The 25,303-nt window shown below is 38.4% G+C and overlaps 1 protein-coding gene across 1 annotated transcript in view; it reads right to left on the bottom strand.

Moving 5' to 3' along the window:
• The window catches only part of cul1b (cullin 1b), a 101,076-nt gene that overhangs the window by 6,075 nt on the left and 69,698 nt on the right, over positions 1 to 25,303 (bottom strand). The window contains exons 12-20 of the mRNA XM_073054372.1: positions 24,740 to 24,788; positions 21,692 to 21,823; positions 20,317 to 20,434; positions 19,551 to 19,627; positions 19,308 to 19,439; positions 6,654 to 6,746; positions 6,413 to 6,460; positions 6,244 to 6,326; positions 5,717 to 5,822 (exon numbers count right to left, since the gene is read on the bottom strand). Of these exons, the coding sequence (XP_072910473.1) occupies positions 5,717 to 5,822; positions 6,244 to 6,326; positions 6,413 to 6,460; positions 6,654 to 6,746; positions 19,308 to 19,439; positions 19,551 to 19,627; positions 20,317 to 20,434; positions 21,692 to 21,823; positions 24,740 to 24,788 (838 nt within the window). The remainder of the gene's footprint in view (positions 1 to 5,716; positions 5,823 to 6,243; positions 6,327 to 6,412; positions 6,461 to 6,653; positions 6,747 to 19,307; positions 19,440 to 19,550; positions 19,628 to 20,316; positions 20,435 to 21,691; positions 21,824 to 24,739; positions 24,789 to 25,303) is intronic.

Raw genomic sequence — 25,303 nt, forward strand, 5'->3', positions numbered from 1 at the left:
CAAATGCCTTCCGAAAATCCAGGAAAATGACATACACTCCTGATGAAGGGTTTCGGCCTGAAACGTCATCACTACCTCCTCCCATAGATGCTGTCTGACCTGCTGAGTTCTGCCAGCATTTTGTGTTTTTATTTATTTCCAGCATCTACAGATTCACTCGTGAGGGCTAAGGACATGAAGGATTTAGAAAAAAGAATGAGAATTTTAAAATGGAAGCAATGTAAGACCAAGAGCCAAAGAGGATTAGCAAGGGAGACTTGATGTAAGTTAGCAGAAAAATAGTAAACAGGGCTAGCAGAGAAAGAAAAACCCATTTAACTGTGATTTACAAGAGCACCATTGAGACACACTGACAAGTTACATCTCCACGTGGTATGGGAGCAGTTAAGCATCAGACCAGAAGTCCCTACAAAGGACTGAGAACAGCTCGGAGGATCATAGGTGTATTGCGGACATTGTTCAGGAGCATTTCATACACAGGGCCCTTAGCATTATTAAGGATCCCACCCACCCAGCCAGCATCCTCTTTGACTTTCAACCATCAGGCAGGAGACTGCAATGCATAAAAACAAAGACAGTCAGGATGAGAAACTGTATTTTTCCCCACCAGGCCGTTAAGGCTTCTGAACTCCCTGCCACATTATATTTGAAGTGTTACTGGTTCATCTGTTCCATACCTTATAATATGTAAAATTAATGCACTTTAGTTTATTTATGTGTGATTCATCTGTAGATTTTATCCTTGCCTTCATAAGTTATCGTGTGTTATGAGTACTACTGTGCTTTACACCCTGGTTCGGAGAAACATTGTCTTGTTTCAATATACATTATATGGTTATATGTTATATACATATATGTAATTAAATGACAATAAACTTCAGTCGCAAGAAAAATTTGTGAATTCTTTGCAATTATCTGGTTTTCTGCTTAATCACATATAAAATGTGGTCTGATTTTCATCTAAGTTACAACAATAGACAAACAAACTGCTTAATGATGAAAACAATTCTAATTCTCATCAATATTGAGTACACCATTTCAGTAATCACAGTCTAGTTTCAAAAAAAAGTGAACCTCTGGGATAATGCCTTCTACAAAAGCTATTTGGAGTCAGGTGTTCCAATCAATGAGATGAGATTGGAAGTGTGGGTTGTAGAGGTGCCCTGCCCTATAAAAAGACACACAAAGTCAGGTTACTGACAGAGACTGATCTTCTTGAGAAAGATCTGATTATGTCCACCATGTCTCCAAAAAAAAACAGCTTTCAGAGGACCTTAGAAGAATTGCAGTGTTGCATGAAGCTGGGAAAAGCTAAAAAAGCATTTCTAAAGACGCAAGTGTACATCAGTCCACAGTAAGAGAAAATGTCTACTAATGGAGGAAATTCAGCACTCTCCCTAGGAATGGGCATCTTGCAAAGATCACCAAGAGCACAATGTGCAATGCTGAAGGAGGTGAAAAAGAACCCAAGGGTAACAGCAAAAGACCTGCAGAGATCTCCAGAACTTGCCACAGTCTCTGTTCATGTGTCCACTATAAGAAAAAAAAACTGAACAAGAATGGTGTTCATGGATAGACACCACAGAAGAAACATTGCTCTCCAAAAAATAAACATTACTGCACATCTCAAGTTTGCAAAAGACCACCTGGATGCTCCACAACGTTTCTGAGACAATGTTCTGTGGACAGATGAGACCAAAGTTGAACTTTTTGGCAAAAATGTGCACCATTATGTTTGGAGGAAAAAGGGCAAAACGTAACACCAAAACCTCACCCCAACTCTGAAGCATGGTGGAAGGGGCATCATGGTTTGGGGCTGCTTTGTTGCCTCAGGGCTTGGACAGCTTAATATTGTTGAGGGAACAATGAATTCAAAATAGTATCACAACATTTTACAGATAAATGTCAGTGTAGCGTGCCGTCATCTGAAGCTTAATAGAAGTTGAAGGATGCAACAAGGCGATCAAGCAAAACACAAAAGTAAATCAACAACTGAATGGTTTAAAATGAAGAAAATTTGTGTTTTGTAATGGCCAAGTCAGAGTCTGGACATTAACCCAACTGAGATGCTGTGGCATGACCTGAAGAGGGCTGTTCATACAAGGAATCACAGAAATATTGATGAAATGAAGCAGTTTTGTATGGAGGAATGGTCTAAAATTCCTCCTTGCTGTTGGTCAGGTCTGACCAGCAGCTACAGGAAACATTTAGTGGAGTTTACTGCCGCAAATGGAGGTTCTACCAGTTATTAAATACAAGGGTCTACATACTTTCTCCAGTATGGACTGTGAATGATTAAACAATAAAGACATATAAAGTACAATTGTTAAGTGTGTTATTTGTTTAGGCAGATTGTATTTGTCTATTATTGTGACTTAGAAGAAGATCAGACCCCATTTTATGAGCAATTAATGCAGAAAACCAGGCAATTACAAAGGGTTTACAGACTTTTTCTTGCAACTATACACTATTCCATTTACCAGTACTTGCTTTATAGCCTACCAAGTCTTGAAATTCAAATGCTCATTCAGATACTTGGTTTTGGAAGAGCTAAAATTTATGGAATGTGAATAATGGGAGGCACAAAATTTGTACAACCACCACCACACAAAAGGGAAAAAAGATTGAAGATCCAGTCTGGGATTAATGGTTTGATCCGGACAACAGCTAACCATAAGACCATAAGACATAGGAGCAGAGTTATGCCATTCAGCCCTTCTGAGTCTGCTCCACCATTCCATCATGGCTGATCCCGGATACCACTCAACCCCATACACCTGCCTTCTCCCCATATCCTTTGATGCCCTGACCAATCAGAAAACTATCAACTTCTGCTTTAAAAATACCCATGGACTTGGCCTCCACTGCAGCCTGTGGCAGAGCATTCCACAGATTCACCGCTCTCTGGCTAAAGAAATTCATCCTTACTTCTGTTCTAAAATGTCACCCCTTAAATTTGAGATTGTGTCCTCTAGTACTGGATAGCCCCACCACAGGAAACATTCTCTCCACATCCAGCCTATCTAGTCCTTTCAACATTCAGTAGGTTTCAATGAGATCCCCATGCATTCTTCTAAATTTCAGTGAGTACAGGCCCAAAGCTACCAAACACTCCTCATATGTTAATCCCTTCATTCCTGGAATCATCCTCGTGAACCTCCTCTCGACTCTCCCCAATGTCAACACATCCTTTCTCAGATATGTGGCCCAAAACGGTTGACAATGCTCCAAGTGTGGCTTGACTAGTGCATATAGAGGCTCAGTATTATCTCCTTGCTTTTATATTCTATTCAACTTGAAATAAATACCAACATTGCATTTGTGTTCTTTACCATAGACTCAACCTGTGAATTAATCTTCCGGGAGTCTTGCACAAGGACTCCCAAGTCCCTCTGCACCTCTGATGTTTGGACCTTCTCGCCCTTTAGATAACAGTCCGCACTATTGTTTCTTTTACCAAAATGCATAATCATACATTTCCCAACATTGCATTCCATCTGCCATTTTTTTGTCCATTCTTCCAATTTGTCTAAGTCCTGCTGCAATCACATTGCTTCCTCGGCACTACCCTACCCCTCCGCCTATCTTCATGTTATTTGCAAAGCCATCAATTCTATTATCTAAATCATTGACAATGTGAAAAGTAGCAGTCCCAATACTGAACTCTGAGGAACACCCACTAGTCATTGGAGCCAACCAGAAAGGCCCATTTTATTCCCATTCGTGCCTCCTGCTTGTCAGTCATTCCACTCACCAATATCTTTCCTGTAATACCATAAGATCTTATCTTGTTAAGCACCCTCACATGTGGCACCTTATCAAATGCCTTCTGAAAATCCAGGAAAATGACATCCACTGCCTCTCTTTTGTCTACCCTGCTTATTACTTCCTTGAAGAACTATAACAGATTTGTCACTCAAGATTTCCCTTTACAGAAACCACCCTGATTTTGACTTATTTTATCATTAGTCTCCAAGTACCCCAAAACCTCATCCTCAATAATAGACTCCAACACTTACCCACCACAAAGATTAGGCTAACTGGCCGATAACTTCCTTTCTTTTGCCTTCCTCCCTTCTTAAACTGTGGAGTGATATTTGCAATCTTCCAGTCCTCCAGGACCATGCCAGAATCAAATGATTCTTGAAAGATCATGACCAAGGCATCTGTTATCTCTTCAGCAGCCTCTCTCAGGACTCTGGGATGCAATCCATCTGGTCCAGGTGACTTATCCAACTTAAGGCCTTTCAGTTTGCCGAGCACTTTTTCCTTTGTAATAGCAATGGCATTCACTCCTGCTCCCCAACACTCACGGACCTCTAGCACACTGCTAGTATTTTCCAAAGTGAAGAAAGATGAAAAATAGCCATTCCAAGTTTATCTGCCATTTCTTTGTCCCCCATTACTATCTCACCAGCAGCATTTCCAGTGGTTCAGTATCAACTCTCAACTCCCTTTCACTCTTTATATAACTGAAAAATCTTTTGGTATCCTGCTTTATATTACCGGCTAGTCTGCCCTCATATTTCATCTTTTCCCTCTTACAGCTTCCTTTAGTTGGATTTTAAAAGCCTCACAGTCATCCAACTTCCCACTTACTTTTGCTACCATATATATGCCTTCCTTGGCTTTTATGCAGTCCTAACTTCCTTTGTCAGTCACAGTTGCCTACCCCTGCCATTTGAGAACTTCTTCCTCTGTGAGACATATCTATCCTGTGCCTTGTGAACTATTCCCAGAAACTTTAGCTATCACTGCTCTGCCATCGTCACCACCAGTAACCCCTCCAATCCAGATGGGCAAGCTCCTCTCTCATGCCTCTGTAATTCCCTTTATTCCACTGCAGTACTAATACATCTGACTTCTGCTTCTCCCTCTCAAGTTGCAGCATGAATTCATTCACAATAAGATCACTGCCTCCTAAAGGTTCCTTTATGATCTGAGTTATTAAACAACATCCAATCTAACATAGCTTTTCTCTGAGTAGGCTGAAGCACAAGCTGCTCTAAAAAGCCATCTCATAGGCATTCAACAAATTCCCTCTTTTGCGATCCAACACCCAGTCTCCTTGCATACTGAAGTCCACCATTACAATTGTGTCATTACCCTTATACATGCCGTTTCCAGCTCCCTTTGCAATCTCAACCCCACATCTTGCCTACTATTTTGAGGCCTATATATGATTCCCATAATGGTTTTTTATACCCTTGCAGTTTTTTAACTCCACCCACAAAGATTCAACATTCATTGACCCTATGTCACCTCTTTCTAAAGATGCAATTCCATCTCTTTCCAACAAAGCCACATCACCACCTATGCCTTCCTGCCTGTCCTTTCAATACAAAGTATACCTTTTGTTGTCAAGTTCCCAACTATGGCCTTCTTTCAGCCACAACTCAGTGATGCTCACAATGTTATACCGACTAATCTAATTGCACCACGAGTTTGTCCACCTTATTCCAAATCCTATGCACGTTTGAATTTTGCCTCTGTGGTACAACTTAACTCTTTGCTCTGTCTGCATTTGTATCCAATCATTAGCTTGCCCTAACAGTGAAGGCATTTCCATAATTTGTCTAAATCATTCATAACTAAGCATTTTCAAGAAACCATAGAACATTTTAAAACCAAATGACTGTTGCTAAATTGGCTGATTACAAAATAGCTAAGAAAACAAAATGCACAGATCACTTTTTTTTTATTACAAAGGACCTACCTGAATCAACAACTTCCTATCTTCTTCAATGTTTTTGTGTGTGGTCTCCTGTTCTTGCTTTTGTTCAGTCTTCATTGGCACGTTAATGTTTACTCTCAGCTTTTTACTATAAGAAACAGTTCAGTTTAGGAAATAGTATACCCAAAGAAAAGCTCAATAGCACTAATTCTCACAACTTCTTTATCACTTACAATGAAAGTTACATCTAAAACTGTGACTACCGGTAACTTCTATAGATGTATGATGGAGAATATACTGACTGGTTGCATCACAGCCTTGTCTGGAAACATCATTGCCCGTCAAAAAGAAAATCCTGCAAAAAGTAGCAGATAAGGCCCAGTCCATCATGGGGAAAGCCCTTCCCACCACTGACCCACACTGGTTGTCTGCCTTATTTGTGTGGCCTTTCACTGATTCAATCACGGTTATGTATTTATTGAGTACGCTCGCAAGAAAACAAATCTCAGCATTGTATACGGTGACATATATGTACTTTGGTAATAAATTTACTTTAACTTTGAACTTACTTTTTATACCCCAAGTACAGTTTGATTAATGTGTCAGGCTTCATTTCCACTTCATCTACATTTGCATTTTCATCTTCCAAAACCTAAGTTTAAAAAAAATAGGTGATTAAGGTGAGCCATGTAGCTTATTGTTTAATATCTGATCTAAAAATAACTAATCAGCACTTACCAGTAGTTTGGACTTCAAGAGTATCTGTAAAACCTGCACCAGTATGTCCTGAAATCAAGATTTTCAAAGTATAAACAAAATTTCAAAGTTGAAGATACTGTCTCCAGTAGTCAACAAAATGAAGCAGATAAAAACCAGCTAAACTAAAAAAAAACTTCAAATTTCACAACTGATTACCACAGTAGATTACCAGTATAACTATCTACTGACATTATTCAAAAGGTATCAAATGTCTTCTCACCATTTTGATCTGAGTGCTGTCTGTCAACTGTTGAACAGTATAGGCATCCTCTGTGTTATACTGAAGTAGGATTGCCATCTGGAATGTGGATGCCTTTGAATACAAAAGTAAATTCAATCCTGAGGATTTATTTTGAAGCTCCAGAAAAGTAACTGCCTTGCCAATAGCATGATAACATGTATTATTAATGTCCCACATCCTTCTTCCCACATTTCAAAACTTTAACACTATATTTGGAATCTTCTCAAACTTTATAAAAAATGATTGTTATAAATTAATTCAAAAGCATTGAACTGTTGTAAAACCAGTGTTCAGTTGACTGAACAAAACAAATAAAAATTCACAATGTATCAAAAGAAATAAGCTGTACCAAACTTAGAATTATCCTTCTAGTTGTAATATTTCTGGCAAAACTACGCATTTAGAAGTTCTACAGAGACTTAAAATTCAAACCAACAGTTTGAAATGAAGTGTTAATTCCAGGATTTCAAAATAAGCAACTCAGCAAGAAAGTAATTTGGTGCCCTTGTGACTGGCAAAACTGTTGGCTTGTGGATTTTGAGTACAAGTTTTGAAAAAGCGAGTGCAGCCACTCGGGTCATTTGGCACTCTTGAGATTGGCAGAGCTGTTAAGCTTGTACTTCTGTGGCCATTCCCCTCAGTAACAGGTATATCCACTTTGAATACTGTTGGGAAGAATGACCTACCAGGGAAAGCCACAGCAACTTGGTCTCTGGCATTGTGGTTCAGAAGGGAAAGGGAGAGAAGCAATGCAGCAGTGAAAGGGGATTCAATAGATAGGGCAGCAAACAGGAGATTCTGTGGACGGGATACACCTGGATGTTAAGTTTCCTCCCAGATGCCAGAGTCAGCAACATCTGCTAGTGGGTCCATAGCATTCTAAAGGGGGAGGATGAGCAGCCAGAAATCATGATACATACTGGTAACAACATAGGTAGGAAAAGGGAAGAGGTCCTAAAGAGAGAATATAGAGAGCTAGATAGGAAGCTGAAAAGCAAGACCTCAGGGTGGACGTCTCTGGATTGTTTCCAGTGCTATGTACCAGTGCGGGTAAGAATAGGATGATTTGGAAGAAGAATGTGTGATTGGGGGAACTAGTGCAGGGGCTGGGTTTCACATATGTGTATCATTGGGATGTCTACTAGGGAAGCCATGACCTGTAAAAAAAAAAAAGGGTTGCAGCTGAATCCTTGCAGGCAGGTTTACTAGAGCCATTGGAGAGAGTTTGAACTAGTTTAGCAGGGGATGGGAATCGGAAGGAAAGGGCAGAAGCATGTCAGGTGCTAGATATCTTGGTGCGCTAGCATTTCAGAGACAAAGACTATAACACCCTAACCTTTACCATAGCTTTCGAAGGGAAAAGAACAGTATGGGAAAGTATTTAATTAGGGGAGGGCAAATAATGAGGCTATTAGACGGGCACTTGCGTAAATTGAAAACAGATGGACTCGGAAATGATCAATGGAAATGTGGGCATTGTTTAGGGAGCACTTGTATAGGTTCGTTCAGAAAGTCAGGAGGCATGAGATCCAGGGAATCTTGACTGCGTGGATTCAAATTTGGCTTGTCCACAGGAGGTTGTAGATGGAGTGTATTTTGCCTGGAAGTCAGTGTTCTGCAGGAATCTGTTCTGGGACCTGTCCTTTGTGATTTTTATAAATAACAGATGGGGAAGTGGAAATATGGGTTAGATGAGACAAGATTGCTGGAGTTGTGGATAATGTAGCAGGTTGTTGTAGGTTATAACATGACAGTGACAGGATGCAGAGCCAGATAGTGAATGGCAGATGGAGTTCAACCCGAAGAAGTGTGAAGTGATTCACTTCGGAAGGTTGAATTTGAAGGCAGAATACAGGGTTTAAGGCATGATTCTTAGCAGTGTAGATGAACAGTATTAGGGTTCACGTCCATCAATTCCTCAAAGTTGCCATGGTTGAAAAGGTGGTTAAGAAGACATACGGTGTGTTGGCTTTTATTAGTCAGGAGAATGATTTCAAGAGTCACATGGATATGTTGCAGCTCCATAAAAACCCTGGTTACACTTGCAATATTGTGTTCAATTCTGGTCACGTCATTATGGGTTCCCTAAGGTTATTGTAGCTGGGAGTCATAATGGGGACAAATTCCCACTACTTATTACATGCTCCTAAGGGTGTGCAACTCAAATAGCTTCTGACAACCAAGTCCAGTTCCTGGCCTTCACATATGGTTCAGCTACTAAGCACAGAGGAACCATTTCTACTGACAGCAGAAGGGGTAAAGGCAAGTTACTAGCACCTTAAAACCAGTCTCTTTGGTTGCTCGTCAGCCATGGTTGGCAGCTCATCTAGAAGGAAAACTCTGTTCTCAAACCTCCGCTGCCTTGCGGTTCTATCCACTCATGGGGAAGGCTTCGGGAGTAAACCCCGAGCAAAAATCCAGAGCTGGAGTCCCAAAGGCAGTCCTGCATTGGGTTCAACGCTGACTGGCAACTGCTACGACGCTGTTGGTGTCAAGGCGCATCAGTCTCTGCTGCTCCTTCGAGTTCATCAGATGCTTGGAGAGGGGGAGCTTACTACACAGTCAACAGCTTGCTGTCCATATTGTACTGCCCAGGCCTGCATATCTAAACAGCTAGGATACAACATTCATGATCGACCCTGACTGACAGAGGCCTTATCTCATCATTATAATTAGGATGAAGAAGCTTTAGAGAGAGAAGAGACTTAGCTCTTCAGGATGCTGCCTGGATAAGACAGCATGACTTACGCGAATAGGCTGAGCGAAAGAGAATAAAAGGTGACCTGATAGAGGTGTACAAGGTGATAAGAGGCATAGATTAAGTGGATAGCTAGAGATAGTTTTCCAGGTTGGAAATGGTTAATGCCAGGGGACATAATTTTAAGGTGATTGGAGGAAAGTATGTGGGGTGTGGGGGGGCTGGGATGTTTCTTAAAAAAAGAGCGGTGAGTGCTTGGTATTCCCTGCCTGGGGTGATGGTAGAGGCAGATAATGCATTAGGGGTGTTTAACAAACTCTTAGACAGGCAGATGGATGATAGAAAAATGGAAGGCTATGTAGGAAGGAAGGGTTAGATTGACCTCAGAGTTGGTTGAAAGTTCAGTACACGTCATGGGCCGAAAAGTCTGTACTGTGCCTTAGTATGTTATATTCTAAATAGTGTATTAAAAACTAGGAAGCGTTTGCAGACCAGGAACTTCAAATTTAAAGTTCATAACACAGTTACCAATAACCTATTCAGTCTTTACATTTTCTTCACTCTTTTTGTTTACAAAATAGGAAGCCATTCAGCCCATCAAGTCAATGGTATGCTGCGAGACTATAAATCCCACTTCCCCAGTTATTTCCTTGTATCATATTCCCTTTTCCATACCCATCAACAGCCCTGATTCTTCTGTCACCCATGTACAACTGGGGAAATTTATGGTAGCTAATTAAGCAACTGTCATACACACCTTCGGGATGTGAGTGAAATCGGACTACTGAATCCATGCGGTCAAAAAGTAAATAAATACTCATGCAGAAGGCACAAGAAGTTAGGGTTGAAGGCAGGTTGCTGGAGCTGTGTAGTGATACAACTAACTGTTGTGTCATGTCTTCTGGGCTTCCAGAAAAAAAAAAGAAACTACGTGTTTGAAATATTTGCTGCAGCAGTTGACTCAGAAGGGAAAACAATTGAGAAAACAAATGGAAGAAAAAGGAGAGGTGAGAAAAGAAGAACAGGGAATAGATGTAGACAACATTTTAAAGAGAGTGGAGATGGTAGAGGTAGCAGAAAGGAGAAAAAGAATGATAAATGGTAAAATGGGCTTAGGGCCAAACATTTACTGCCAAACCACAAACAACTGGTAACTGAATAATTGGGCAAATAGTGAAAGATTCCTACCATCTGCAGGTGGTGTCAAAAGAGAGAGAACAAGAATGAATAATCTTCTGCAGTACAGAAAGATGCAAAAGATGAATGAGGACAAAGTACGAGCTGTCTCTGTTCCCTTTCTCCTGCCCAGAGAGCAAAAACTCCAGGTTTTTTTTTGCTGATCATGCCCTACTTTCTCTCCAATCTTCCCACTTACCCTCTGAGCTCATTTTGATCAAATATCATGGTCCACCAACTCCTATTTTCCTTTATTTATTCGTCATTAGCCGTTATTTCTAGTGGTTCTCCCTTCTTCAAAGCTTTATCGCTCCTCTTTCCATAAAGTCTGCATCTCAGCCCTGTCCTCAGCAAGTCACACGTCCCTTATTTTCACAAATTATCACCTTCCTTTCCTAGGTATGGCATCGCAAGTTCATTTCCTTCTTTGTCAGATTTCCTTGTTTGAATCACCCACAATATTAATACCTCTGCCATGACTTCAGAACATGACCATAATTGTTATTAATATGATTGTGAGACAAATTATGCCACCATAACTAGACTGCAGCCTTCCCTCAAATGCCTGAGCAGCGTAAACCAGCTGATTGCCTATTTCCATCTTGGCTAACAACCTGCAGCCAAAGGATTGGTTGTAATGCTTGTATTCCCAATTGCTCAAAACAAAGCCTTGGTGTTTCAAGGGTCTTTTCCTAATATCCTCCTATTCCTTACCATATTGTTGGTTACCACATATTTGTAACTACATTCAGCTTCAAGTCACCCACAATAAACGACTCCATATAGATTATTCATCCAAATAGAAAACGTCTTCCACCTAAATACTAGGCCAAGCACAGCCACCCAACTTAGTTTCCATCACAAACTTCATTCCCAACCACTGACTCATCCCACTTCCTCTCAACGATCTGAAATTAAATCAAATTTCAGCCCTCATATGCAAACCACAATCACCTATTTTCTGTTCAAAAACACTATTAGATTCTGATCCTGCCTCAGTTTACCTGATGCTTAACCACTCAAAGAAGCTTCCACTACTGTAAATGTACTACTCCCATTCACCTTAAACCATTTTGTTTACTGACTGTGTTAAACAATTCTTCAATTTAAAATTCTTATATTTGATTTCAAAACCATGGCTTTATCCTTGCCATATTTCTAACTGTATAAATGTCCGAGAAATCTCTGTTCCATCAAATGTTGTTTGGCTGTAACCATTTGACCTATAGTTTTTCTTCCAGGTGAGGTAACAACTCATTTGCATTTCTTCTAACCTAAGGTATTGCATCTGGTATTCACAATGTGACCTCCTTTACAGTGGAGAAAACGCATGCAGATTGAGCACTAGTATTTGTGCTGCAGAGGACACCCTGAATTTCCAGCTGTCATTGTATCTCACTTTAACCTTTCTCTATAACCTCCTGATACAATAAGGTCCAAGGCAAACTTGAGGAACACCTCATCTGCCATCTAGCCATGGTGTAGTCTTTCACACTCAATACTGTATTCTCCAACTAATGCGCTCTCTGTCTGTATTTGAAAGGGCCATTTCTTTCTTTTATTATTTTGACTCAGTGTTTCTTTGTTTTGTATTAGTATAGCTTGGCTGGCTGGGCGTGCCCCAGACCTGTGCTCTTAGCAACACCATTCACAAAGAAGCACAGTGTGCTTGCAAATGCTAATTAGCTCATTTAATATCAGGGTTACTCCCAATATTCAACCCATCTCTCCCTCACTTTCCTTGCTACAGGAAATTTAACTTGTTTTCTCTTTCCCCAATTCTGAGAAAGGGTTTTAGATCTGAAACATTTACTGTTTCTCTTTCCCCAAATGCCTTGCTGAGTATTTCCAGTATTTTCTGTTTTATAACCATATAACAATTACAGCACGGAAATAGGTCATCTCGGTCCTTTTAGTCCGCGCCGAACGCTTACTCTCACCTAATCCCACTGACCCGCACTCAGCCCATAACCCTCCATTTCTTTCCTGTCCATACACCTACCCAATTTTGCTTTGAATGACAATACCGAACCTGCCTCTACCACTTCTACTGGAAGCTCATTCCACACAGCTAAATCTCTGAGTAAAGAAATTCCCCCTCATGTTACCCTTAAACTTTTGCCACCTATTGTTTTATATCCAGTAACGCAAAAACCACTCAAAATGTGGTAAGGATTAAAAAGTCTACAAGGATGTCTAAAGGATCGGTTCATCAGATCCTTGGGATTTATTGGCTTCAATGTCATCAGCTTCTCTAGTGTTAATTTTATTAACAATTTTTCTTTACTTCCTTATTCTCCCCAGACCCCTGGGTTCTCTAGAGTTTCTGATGTGTTATTTTATTTCTTCCTTCAAAAAGACAGACATAAATTATTAACTTCAGTGGCATTTCTGTATCTTCCATAATAAATTCACACATCTGCAGTATGGATCAACACAGACTTTCTAATCTTTTCCTTATTACTCACTAGTTCATTTTTGTTTATCTTGCCTTTCTTATTCCACCTTTATTATAAAATTGGGAGTTACAATATGCTCCACCTAGAGCTGTAACAACTTTATAAGCCTCTTCTTTCGATTAAATACGTTCTTTAATTTCTTCTGTCAATCCTGATGCACCACTTTTCCTGTTGATTTTTTGTGCATTAAATGATCTTTTTACAAATCATGTTTTACTTCTTAAAATGTTAGCCCTTACGCATCCACCATCAGATCTTTTAATACAGTTTCCCAATCAATCAGAGTCAACTCGGCCTTATACAACCATAGTTTTCTTAATTTAGATTTAGGAGCCTAGTTACAGACTGAACTGCATAATTTTCAAACTTAATATAAAATTCCCTCTTTTCTGGTCATTCTTACCAAAGGACATCTTCTCAACTGTTTCTTTTAATTATTCTTTGCTGCAAAATATAAGATCTGAAATGGTCTTCTAGTCTCAATGTTCCCCATAAATTTGCTAATTTGACTTGAGCAATCTGTGAACATATTAACATCTCACCTGTTTTGTGTACATGCACCCTATTTCTCCAGTTATCTAATACATGTTGATCCTACTGTTGTTTTTTGCCTTTTGCTGTTTCTTAGCTCTACCAGAGTGATTCAAATTTTCCACATTGATCCGATCAGCCAATATAATTTCTCACTATTCCTACATGTAAAATGGCCTTGAACATTCCTACTGGTCACTCTGAAACCATGGTTCATTAATGACAAATCAGTCATATCAATTAAAATTGATTTATACTATTCATTTACCTTGTGAATGTTGTGTGCATTTGGAAAATTTACCTTCATTTTGTCCTTGTAACACTTCTTCAGAACTTTGATCACATTTTCTGCTTTGTCTTTGTTTTTTTTCCACCTATTTATTTTGTTTACAGCATTTGTAACTTCTTATTCCTGCTTTGTTTCTCACTTCTGGAATTATTTTAAGGTTCCTTATTTCTGGCAAGCTAAGTTTAAACCCTCCTAAAAACACAACAAAACCCATTGCTGAGATAATAATTATGGCCTCATTCAATCTGTATAGGTCTCACCCAAAAATAGTGCCAATCCTTAAAAAAGCTAAAGCCCCATCTGCACCATCTCTCTACCTGTACATTGATTTGCACCATCTTATTGTATTTTTTAACAATTAGCATTGGCAGAAGTCCTGAGTTGCCACCTCTGCAGTTCTGTCATTTGATCTTCCTCCCAACCCTAAATTGTCGTAACTGGGCCATAAGTGGCTTTATAGAAAAGTTAGTGTGGGTTTATTGTTGTGGACAAGTAAGCACTGGTTAACACTACTCTTCAAATTTCCATTAAAGGAAGAAGTTTAAAAACACTCAATTCTTAAATGGGTTCAGGATATCTCTGTAAGGGCCAAAGCAGAACTGGAAAATTTAACTGCAGCACGAATGTCACGTACAGTACCCATCTCCCAGTGGTCTTCATATAGGCATGGTATCTGTCTTTGTCTATTTAAATTGATTTCAGACAGGCAGTTGACATGTATAAAATGGGCAGAAATTACTTGTAATTGTACGAATGGGAATAAATATGCTACTGCACAGATTCAGCACAGAAATTACTTATACTTGTATAAACATGTGCCTGGTTCCCATCCAAAAAAGGGCAACACCAACTAATTTATGTATCCATATAATTGCTACTGAATATCCCACACACCAAGCAATCCGGATCTGTTGCAAAGAATGAACACATTGGCGTCACAAATCAGCATTCATATTTCACAAAAACAGGCTCTTCAGCTCACCAATCATCAAAACCCCATTTGCACTAATCTTATTTTATTGTTATGTCCACCACCACAACCCCCCACCCCACTGACCAAGATTCTACCACTCAACACCAGGGACAATTAACCTATATCATTGGAAATCAGAGCACCCAGAGGAAATGCAAAGCAGTCAGAGACACCACTGGAAATCAGAACTAAATCTAGATTGCTGTGACATCTATTTTCTAGGTGTTGATTAACAAGTTCTTAATCTCCTCATAAATACAAGACACTCTGCAGATGCTGGAAATCCAGAGCAACACACAAACTGTTGGAGGAGCACAGATGGACAGGGAACATCTGAATAGGAATAAAGAGTCAATAGTTCGGGCCATGACCACCCACCCCCCCCCCCACCCCCCATGACTGGAGTCCTGATGAAAGATCTCGACCCAAATCGCCAACTCTCGATTCCTTTCCATAGATGCAGTCTTTCCTGCTGAGTTCTTCCAGCATTTTGTGTGCTCGCTAATCACTTCCATTACTTTCGAGATCCTGTCCGTTGAAGGCAAGACTACAGAGTAGATAATCAAGTAAACTGAGAGTGCCACATATAAAACCAGTAAGACCATTTCTCTATTTCTAATCATCAGAATTCTTGTGATATTAGGATACCACCCTCATAATCTTTCTCATGCAAAAGTCATTCCACTAGTTTATTGCATAATGAATGCTCAGCCCACTATTGTTCCTGATTCAAACTTATTAACCACGATCAACTTGTTCTTTCAATCAATTGCTTTTTTTAATTACTGATTCATTATCAAATATTCTGATTCAAAAGGCAAGTAAACTACAACAGTTTTTGATTTTAAAATTTCTTAGCCACTTGTCCTGTAATATAAATACCTTAACTTCTCAACTAACAACACATCAAAAAACTTCAAAATATTAAAAATAATGATGCAGGAAGATCATGTCAAGATCAAATCTGGTTAACAGTACTCTTTCAAAGAAAATTTAACAGATGCTGTGGGTCAAGAAGTGAGTCAATAATGTATGGCCACCTCATACAAAAATGGCAAAGGTTAAGAAAAATAAATAATATTCAACCTGCTCTTTTGCCAAAATGATCATTAAGAAGTCATACCTTGATATTTACGTCAGATGTCCTTTTCCAAATAAATTGATTAGCTGGGGAGATGGGATTAGATTTTTGCTCACTGATCAAGTTCCCTAGGACCAAAATTATCAAATGAACAACTAATGAACAACTAAAGACCTCTGACAACCCACCACATGTACATATAAGAACAGGCAGAAAATCATTTGACCAAGCAATTACCAAGTTTTCTGCATGGATTCTGCAAGTTATAAGTATTCCAAACACCTCCTATTATGAGGTGTTGGGTGAAGATTGTGCAAAACGGTCATGACAACAGAGAAATACAATATATGGAATCTTAAGCTAGTTTTGCCACTTTCCAGAACCATTTCATCACTCCAATCTACTTCCCACTCCCCAAAGGCACTGAATCAACACTTAATGTCATTAACAACAGGGAGAGTTCAGGCTGTAATGTCATCAACGTTACACCGATACCCTCAAAGTTAATCTTGTAATGTTCCTCCAACATCTCCCTTTGTTACACACCTCTCTAGGATTTGCTTCACATGGATCCACTCTGATCCATTTCAGATTTAATTCCCATTAAATTCATGGCCTTATCCATAAAAAATCTCAACAACCATGCCCTTAGTGCTTACATTGGAAATTGCAAAACCCATTTCAGTAACAACTTTGAATGTTCAGCAAGAATTGTTATTTAAAATAGTGTAAAACTGAACTCTCAAAATCAAAACCATATAATTAACTACTCGAATCCTGTAAATTACTGCCGTTGCTGAGCCCACAATTCACCCTTGTATTACCATCCTTGTTCATTTTAGTGGATCAGTCAAGGTCACAAGGTATAACAGAAACTACTATTATTCATACTTTAGTAGCCTCATGTGGCCACTATAGCGTTCTTCAGCTTCAATTCCAAAACAGTTTACAAGTCTAATAAATACAAACACAAGAAATTCTGCAGATGCTGGAAATCCAAAGCAATACACACAAAATGAGAGAGGAACACAGCAGGCCAGGCAACTTCTGTGGAAAAGAGAAAACAGTCGACGTTTTGGGCCAAGACTCTTTTTCAGTCTAATAAATAAACAAGCATAGAAGTCACAAGAAAACACAAACAACCAAAGTCAAACAACATCTATGAACAGATGAACATCTGTTCTGGCTAAATTTGAATATGCTACTAAATGGACAGATTAAATTTGAAACATGTACAATTTCCGGCAAAAGCTTCATCCTTGCCAATTCGGTCTCTCAGTTCTTTCCTTGTGTGATCACAGTGGAAATGGTGAAGGAACAGAATAACCTGCTGAATGATTGGCCTCAATGTTAGGAATGCAAGAGAAATAGAAATAAAAGCATTGCAGCAAGTCATTTCTTTAACTAGTTACATGTTAACATCAGTGACAGAATGGAAAGAAGAGGAATAAGAGAAGACATTAACAAAATAATTACTACCCGAAGTGTTTAAGAACAAGAAAAATGGCACCCCAGATGGATTCAGGACTGCTGAGAATAAAACAGCTAGATAACATGTCGTCTTAACCTGAGCTATCAGAAAAATCAAAAAGAATTCCATGCAGAAAGGCCATAACAAAAAAAGGAAAACACTCATAGGAAAATTTATGTCAAGTGAGTAAATCTGGATGTACATGTTCACAATAAAACACCGGGATTGTGCTGGAATCCATATATACTTCACGCTTTCACAATTCCAATAATCTACCACCAACTACTTAGAAATTCCAGTCTGTATATGGGTCACCACACTCCCTTTCATGCATTAGGGATCTAACCTTGAAATTCACCTAGTCCTGTTCCCGTTCTCCCCTGAAACTCACCTGAAACATGTTTTCTGTACTCACTTGTTGACTGGAAATTTATTATTCTACTGCATAGTATCTGAAAAAAGGTGATTTAAAGTGTGTTGGGGCACTAATAGGGTAATTGAATAACAGTCAACAGTCTGAAAAATCTGCAAGCCGAGCATCACTGAAAGCCTCGGCATGTTGAATTGATGTAGTTTTACTGTACATAATACAAATTCTTTGCTTTACAATGAGAAATCATAGATGGAAATAGTTACATAAGTTCATTAATCGAGCATGGTCAAGTCATTAGATCAGGGGTGGAGGGGTGCTTATGGAGGAACTGTTAGCTGTGGTCACCTTTCTCTATAATGCCTTAGTAAATATCAACAAGGATGAAATGATCAACAGGACTTAATTCATGACTTATACTTGCTCAATTGCCATTGACATGGGTCAACAGGAAACAAATTACTAACGACTCGCACAAAAGGATGACAAATGCTATCCTTGCCAATGTAGTTCTGTTATCATCATCATCTTTTCCAACTGGATTATGAGAAAAGTTTGTACAAACAAATTTCATGCTCTCAATTATGGAAGAGCATCTTACCTGCAATTGTACTCATAGCTGCGTAACCCAAGAGTTATAAAACTTACACACCACATGGTATTTCCAATGATGAACTTTGCCAGAATCTGTTCAAAACTTCATGTCAGTAAATTCCAGTGAAATTAATTGGATTATTTGTAATATAAAGGAAATCTTGAGAAGGATATATATGGCACACAAAGCAACAAGTCTCATTTTCTAATTGCAGATAAATTTACTTAGGAAACACTATCCAAAGGAACTGCTGAATCAGTGTATTCTAACAAAAGATCGACTTCCTGCTAATACTGATGGAGCAGGCAAACCAATATTTACAGTAACACAGATGATATACAGTACGTTTGGTTTAGTAGGTTCATATTCATGGCTAAAGAGTTTAATAAGCCCAATAGTAATACATTCAAAAGAGCAATATATTTACTGAAATAGGTGAAATGCTAAAATAGCATGCTAGGCCACATCTGTACAATAAGAAACAAGAGTCAACATTTCATACCAACAATCTTCCATTTGTTTTTGCTCCACAATGCTGCTTGACCACTTTGTTTTTATTTCAAATATCCAGAATTTGATATTTTTTCTTTTATTTATTGAGATGGATTGGATGGACATGATAAGTAAAGAACTTTCAAAAAGAAAGGAAGATAGGCATTATTCTGGAAAATAGTTTGTTCGTATGTAAACAGGCTTCTATCCAACAAACTGTTGACAATCACAATTTTGGAAATTACCCTCTATGGTCTTATAATTAGAGTTAGTTAAATGTAAGAAAAAGTAACATGCCCTGTCAACCTAAGAGCCTCCTTTCTCTACAGGAAAATGCATTGGACACCTCATTTGAACATCTCCATTCTGAAAAATATAGGAATTACAACATCTTTGAAATTAGTTCACTCGAATTTTTTTCCTAGCTAGAGCAAAATAAATTTTGTGCCAATACTCAACACTTGTCATTGTTACTTAAAACTATTTCTCACACCTCACCTGTAAAGTATATCGGTTCTTAAAGCAGTTTGTGACTAGCTCTCCTTTAGACAACTGGTAGAGCCAGGTCAATTTCCGACCACTGTGCCGACTGGCATAGAATGCTGTGAACCTCTGGTAACTCCTTTCCAACTGCAATAACACAAAGCTGGCATTTACTTGATAATTTTATTAATTTTTACTATTGTTTATAAAACACTTACAATAACACAAAATAAGCCAACAAAGAAAAATCAAATTTACCTCAGACGGAAGTGCAAATGTACAAGACTGCTGAAAAGGCCAAGAGCCAGAGCTTAAGACCTGAATACTGAAATCCACTGAAGGGGAACAAAAAGACAAAAAAAAACATTGAATTAAAATATTAAACAACAACGAAGTTGAAGATAGCAAAATCACAAGGAAATAAACCTCAAATATGTAGGCCCTAAATTTATGTAGGTGCAATATAGATGCTAAAAAATTTTAAAGGAAATAACACTTGTTAAAGTTTTAAAAGTGGCAGTAATCCATAAGCAGGTTGTATCAAATCCACTTAAAACATTCTGCTAAACTGTGAGTATGAAGATTTCTGAAACAAATTGAAATGTTCCCACATTATTAATTCTCTACCTGGGCATTTCTTAATAAAAGATCTGAATTCGGAATGGAAGTTTGACCTTTATATTTTGACATTGATACATCTTCATTTCTGTATTACTGGGGGAGGAAGGGTATATTACCAGAAAATGGTCTTTGTGATTTTCTGTAATGCAAAGCCATGTATATCATCTACACATGTGCCAAGAAATGCATATTGAAAAAAATCTTTATTTACTTTTCTTGCAGACTACTTTTATAGGAAAAAGTATTTAATCGGTCTTAGGTAGTGATCTGCGAATTCTGTGAGAAAAAATTTCCATTACTCAAATTGCTGAAACGTGGAGAGGGTCAGCTGTATAATGGGACAACATAAACATTCTGTGTTCTGAACAAACTTCACATATCATTACCCACAACATATACTTACAATCAAGTGGTTCCGAATTAGACAAATGTTTTTTGAATTGTTCATTCAAGTCTTTGCTCACACCAATATCCTGAAACATCCGCTGCAGTTTAGAGGTATACTCAAAGCCACAGGCTTGCTTAAATAGAAAGGAAATAAATAATCAGGTAATTTTAATTAATCCTAGTGTTCAGATAAACCATTCAATAAACATTTTCTGGGCAATTCTATTTATATTATAATTCTATAAAACCTGTCGAACAGTAACACTAATCAAATCTTACACCACAAATACATGCTACAAAATTGCAAATAAGAAAAAGTGCCAACTGCAATGATAAACCCTTCAGCCAAAAGATTGTGCCATGAAAGAGGCGTTAAAATTTTTTATCACTTGTCAGTGTATTTCAAAGCAACTCCCAGTCAGCAAATATTTCAAGTGTTCACTAAACACACAGCACAGATTTTACTCAGCTTTGCCAGCAGCTCTGCATGGAATTGTCAGCATTCATTCTTCAAGTTTGTGACTCCTGACAAAAACTGGAAATCTTAAACATGCTAGCCTTGGTTTGTTTGCAGCTCCTGCTTCTCTCATGAGAGTCCATGCTGGAAATCTACTTTCAGATTTTGTTCTGGGTTAAACACATTCACAATCTACAAACCTATTCACCCACAAATGAAGATTTTACATCAGCATGAAGGTAGTACATAAGGCAAGTTCCTTTCTCGTTGATTATTTGCGTTTGCAATAATGTCTTTAGTTATTTAAATATTTTAGGTGTTTTAGCTTTCTTTTTATTTACTTTGGTTAAAGCTTTAATTTTTTTTTAATACCTTTATATTTAATAGCTTTAAAATGTTTCCCAACTTCAAAGTATTCAGATACACAAAAATACTTTGGACAGTTAGATAAATGACAAACATTGGAGTGCTTTTGCTGTCAGAGCTGATGAAAGATTAATGGGAAGCCTGCCCATATGCCACAGTTGCTTTGCAGAAAATCTCATTGGTCTTGACATTCTGGTTAAGGACAATTTTGCAGTTGATATGCTTCAGCAGTAAGCTCAGGAAACAGACTTCACTCAGCAAAACCTTGGTCAATTTCATTGTCAGAGCATCAAAACTGTGCCACTGACTCAGTATTTTTTCAGAGCAACATGAAATTAAGACACTGTCAAAAGCACTTGCATCATCATGAATTTGGGCAAGACAAGGCTTTATACATCAATTCTAAATGATCAATTGTCCCAATATTAATGACAAAAAAGCTGATGAAGCTCCACTGATAACTTCAGTGCTTCCTGTGAAACAAATCAAGAACATTCTAATTTTCAACCTTAGCTAAATTAGCAAGAACACAAATGAAAAAATCAAGTTTAAAGAAAACTGAACTGACCTTTAGTTTGGAGATCATGCTTGCTTCTGCATCGTCACTTGCACTGTTCTGATGAACCAATCTCTTAGCTAACATCTTGGCGTAGAACTTCTGAAACACATCTTTGTCTTCAATATACTTAAATACCACCATCTGAAAATAGACCAATTCAATCAATGCTTCTTATAAAATATGAAAGCATATTTATAGCCACATTTAAAGACACATTTGACAGATGCAAAATCTGTCAATTTCCTAATCAGAAAAGTGTGTCATCGATTTGATTTTGGCGCTTTCTCATTTCCTTCAAGACTCATTTATTCCAACACCTGCCACCATCCCACCAACCACTGGGTTTTCCTCCGTTTGTCTTGCTCTGTCATTATTCCCACCTCCCATAATCTGGCCTTGGCAGATAACAAAAGAAACCCTTAGTATCCAAATAATTGTATTTCTTTATATTCAGGTTTTTTAAAGCTCCGGTGCCCCACTGGGTACACAACAATGCATCAAGTATTCCACTCCACCCAGTTATGTACGAAATAAAGTATCAAAATCAAAGATCAGCAGACGGATCTGCAAGAAAAAGTTTGTGAACCCTTTGAAATTTCTGTATTAATTGCTCATAAAATATAGTCTGATCTTCATCTAAGAAACAATATTAGACAAATGCAATCTGCCTAAATTAATAACAAACAATTCTACTTCTTCTCATCAATACTTAATACACCATTTAAACAATCAGAGTCTTGGTTCAAAAATGTATGTGAAACCCTTCCACAAAAGCTCTTTGGATTCAATGAAATGAGATTGGAGGTGCTCTGTTTATAAAAAAAAAGGCACATAAAGTCAGGTTACTGACAGAGCCTGTTCTTCTCAAGAAATATCTATTTATGTGCACCATGCCTTGATCAAAACAACTTTCAGAGGACCTTTGAAGAAGAATTGTAGAAATGCATGAAGCTGGAAAAGGGTACAGAAGTACTTCTAAAGACCAGAGTGTTCATCAGTCCACAGTAAGAGAAATTGTCTACAAATGGAGGAAATTCAGTACTGTTGCTTCTCTCCCTAAGAGCGGACATTTTGCAAGGATCACACCAAGAGCACAATGCGCAATGATAAAAGTGAAAAAGAATCCAAAGGTAACCGCAAAAGACCTGAAGAAATCCCTAGAACTTGCTGAAGTCTTTGTTCACATGTCCACTATAAAAAAAACACCAAACAAGAATGGTGTTCATGGAAGGACACCACAGAGGAAACAGTTGCTCGCCAAAAAAAAAAGCATTTTTGTACATCTCAAGTTTGCAAAAGACCACCTGGATGTATCACAATGCTTCTGGGACAATGTTCTGTGGAGAGATGAGACAAAAGTTGAACATTTTAGCAGAAGTGCACACTGCTTTGTTTGGAGGAAAATGTGCACAGCACACCAACACAAAAACCTCATTCTATCAGTGAAGCATAGTGGAAGGAGCATCATGGCTTGGGGGTGCTTTGCTGCCTTAAGGCCAGGACAGCTTGCAATCATTGAGGGAACAATGAATTCAAAATTATATTAAGACATTTTACAGGGTAGCAGTCTGTGACCCGCATCTTAACAAAAATTAGATGATGCAGTAGTCCAAAATGCAAGACTGAATTAACAATAGAATGGTTTAAAAAGAAGAAAATTTGTGTTTTGGAATGGCCAAGCCTTAACCCAATTGTGATGCTGTGGCTTAACCTGAAGAAGTCTGTTCATGCAAGATATCCCAGATATATTGACAAACTGTAACAGTTTTGTTTGGAGGAATTGCCTAAAATTCCTCCTCGCCATTGGGCAGGTCTAATCAGCAGCTACAGGAAAGGTTTGCTGGAAGTTGTTGCTTCTAAAGAAGGTTCTATCAGTTATTAAATACAAGGATTCACATACTTTCTCCAGCCTGGACAGTGAATTTTTAAACAAAGTATTCAATAAAGACATGAAAAGTACAATTGCTTGTGTGTTATTAGTTTACGCAGATTGTGTTTGCCTATTAATATGACTTAGATGAAGATCAAACCACACTTTATGAGTAATTTAATGCAGAGACCCTGGTAACTGCAAAGGGCTCACAAACTTTTTCTTGCAACTTTACTTGTAAAGAGATAACAGTACTAACCAAAATGAAAGGCACAGGTATAATGTATCTAAGTCTGCAGATAATGTAAAGACAACTGGGAAACAAAGTCATGAGGTGAACTGCAGAATCTGCAGGTATGGAGGATAAAAATATTGGCACATAAAAAATATTGGGTGGTCAGAGTTTGGTGAAAATAAGGTTGAGGCACAGGAGATGCATCTCAGACAATACAAAAACCTAGAGTGCAGCAGATGAAACAGAAGGTAACCTAGAGAAAGGTGCCAATTATATAGATTATCAGGGGACTGTTAGAGGTTTCTTCCAGTGATCTAATGAAAGCTCCAGATTAGGTGGCTTTGATCTTCATGGCACAGTCCTCCACAAACCCCTCACAGTATCAGATCTAAGAGTGGAAGAAAGGGAGGAATGTTTAAAGTGATGGAGGGAATGCCAATGAAGTAGTTCTGTTTAGGATCATGATGAAGTGCTGCTGATGGACCACTGAAGGTAAATGGAGAGCATTCCAGTATTCGTGATCTGCTCTACTGAGTGCAGAGAGCTCAGGGTTGTGATATAATCCACTTGTAGAACAATCAATCTCTGATCTGTTCTGGTAAGTATGTGTTGTATGCCTAGAGAATTATTGGTTTAACTGTATTTCCCAGGCTTCCAGTGAATGACTCAGTCATGGCAAATTACTTAATGTTACAGGGAGCTGGTTCGACACTGTCGCCTGTAATTCTGTGGCAGAAATATGATTTATGTTTTAATAGTCCACGCTTAAGGTTATTTTGATCTTGCTTATAGGCATGACATTCCACCCAATGAACAACTTAATCTGTCAAAAACTGTAAGTGGAAAAGATTAAACATTTTGTTAAAAATGGAAAAAAAAAAACTTTCTGTTCACTAGTTGTAATATAGATACATTAACTGATAATACTACCTTGGGCATCTAAGGTACTCACCACTTGATTAAGTGTGTCTTCAAGCTCAGCTTCTTCAGGATTCTTGGAGCTGCAAAGTACAAATTTAGTTGCCATCATTAACATTAAATCAATACACAGAAGTTATAACCGCAGATCTTACAAACCTTGAAGCACAACAAGAATCAAAAATACATTCCCAAGGAGTGATGATTTTATTGTTCCTCTATGTTAAGATAATGTGCTGGAACATTTTGGGAAATGTTGCCCATTCTGCAGCATTGTGCCACGGAAGTGCTATCTAGTGAGAATTTCATTGTGCCAGTCCTTAGTCTGCCATCCATGCTGAGATTTTCCTGACTGTATTCCAGTATTGGTCTCCCTGGAATCCAATGGTGGAGCACAAGCTTTAATGTAATTCTTCAACATGTGCAAAGGGCAATCAACCTGTTGGAACCTGTACTAGGCGGGAACAGCAAGTCCTTTCACTTTATGGCCTAGTTGCATTTGGCATTAGCAGGACTCTGAACAGGAAGGAATTATGGATAGATTATGGATGCTTTACTGCTGCTTATGCATGGGAGGGGGGAGTTGGGGAGCTTTGGG

The sequence above is a fragment of the Hemitrygon akajei genome, chromosome 8 (genome assembly GCF_048418815.1).
Source record: "Hemitrygon akajei chromosome 8, sHemAka1.3, whole genome shotgun sequence".
Taxonomy (NCBI): domain Eukaryota; kingdom Metazoa; phylum Chordata; class Chondrichthyes; order Myliobatiformes; family Dasyatidae; genus Hemitrygon; species Hemitrygon akajei.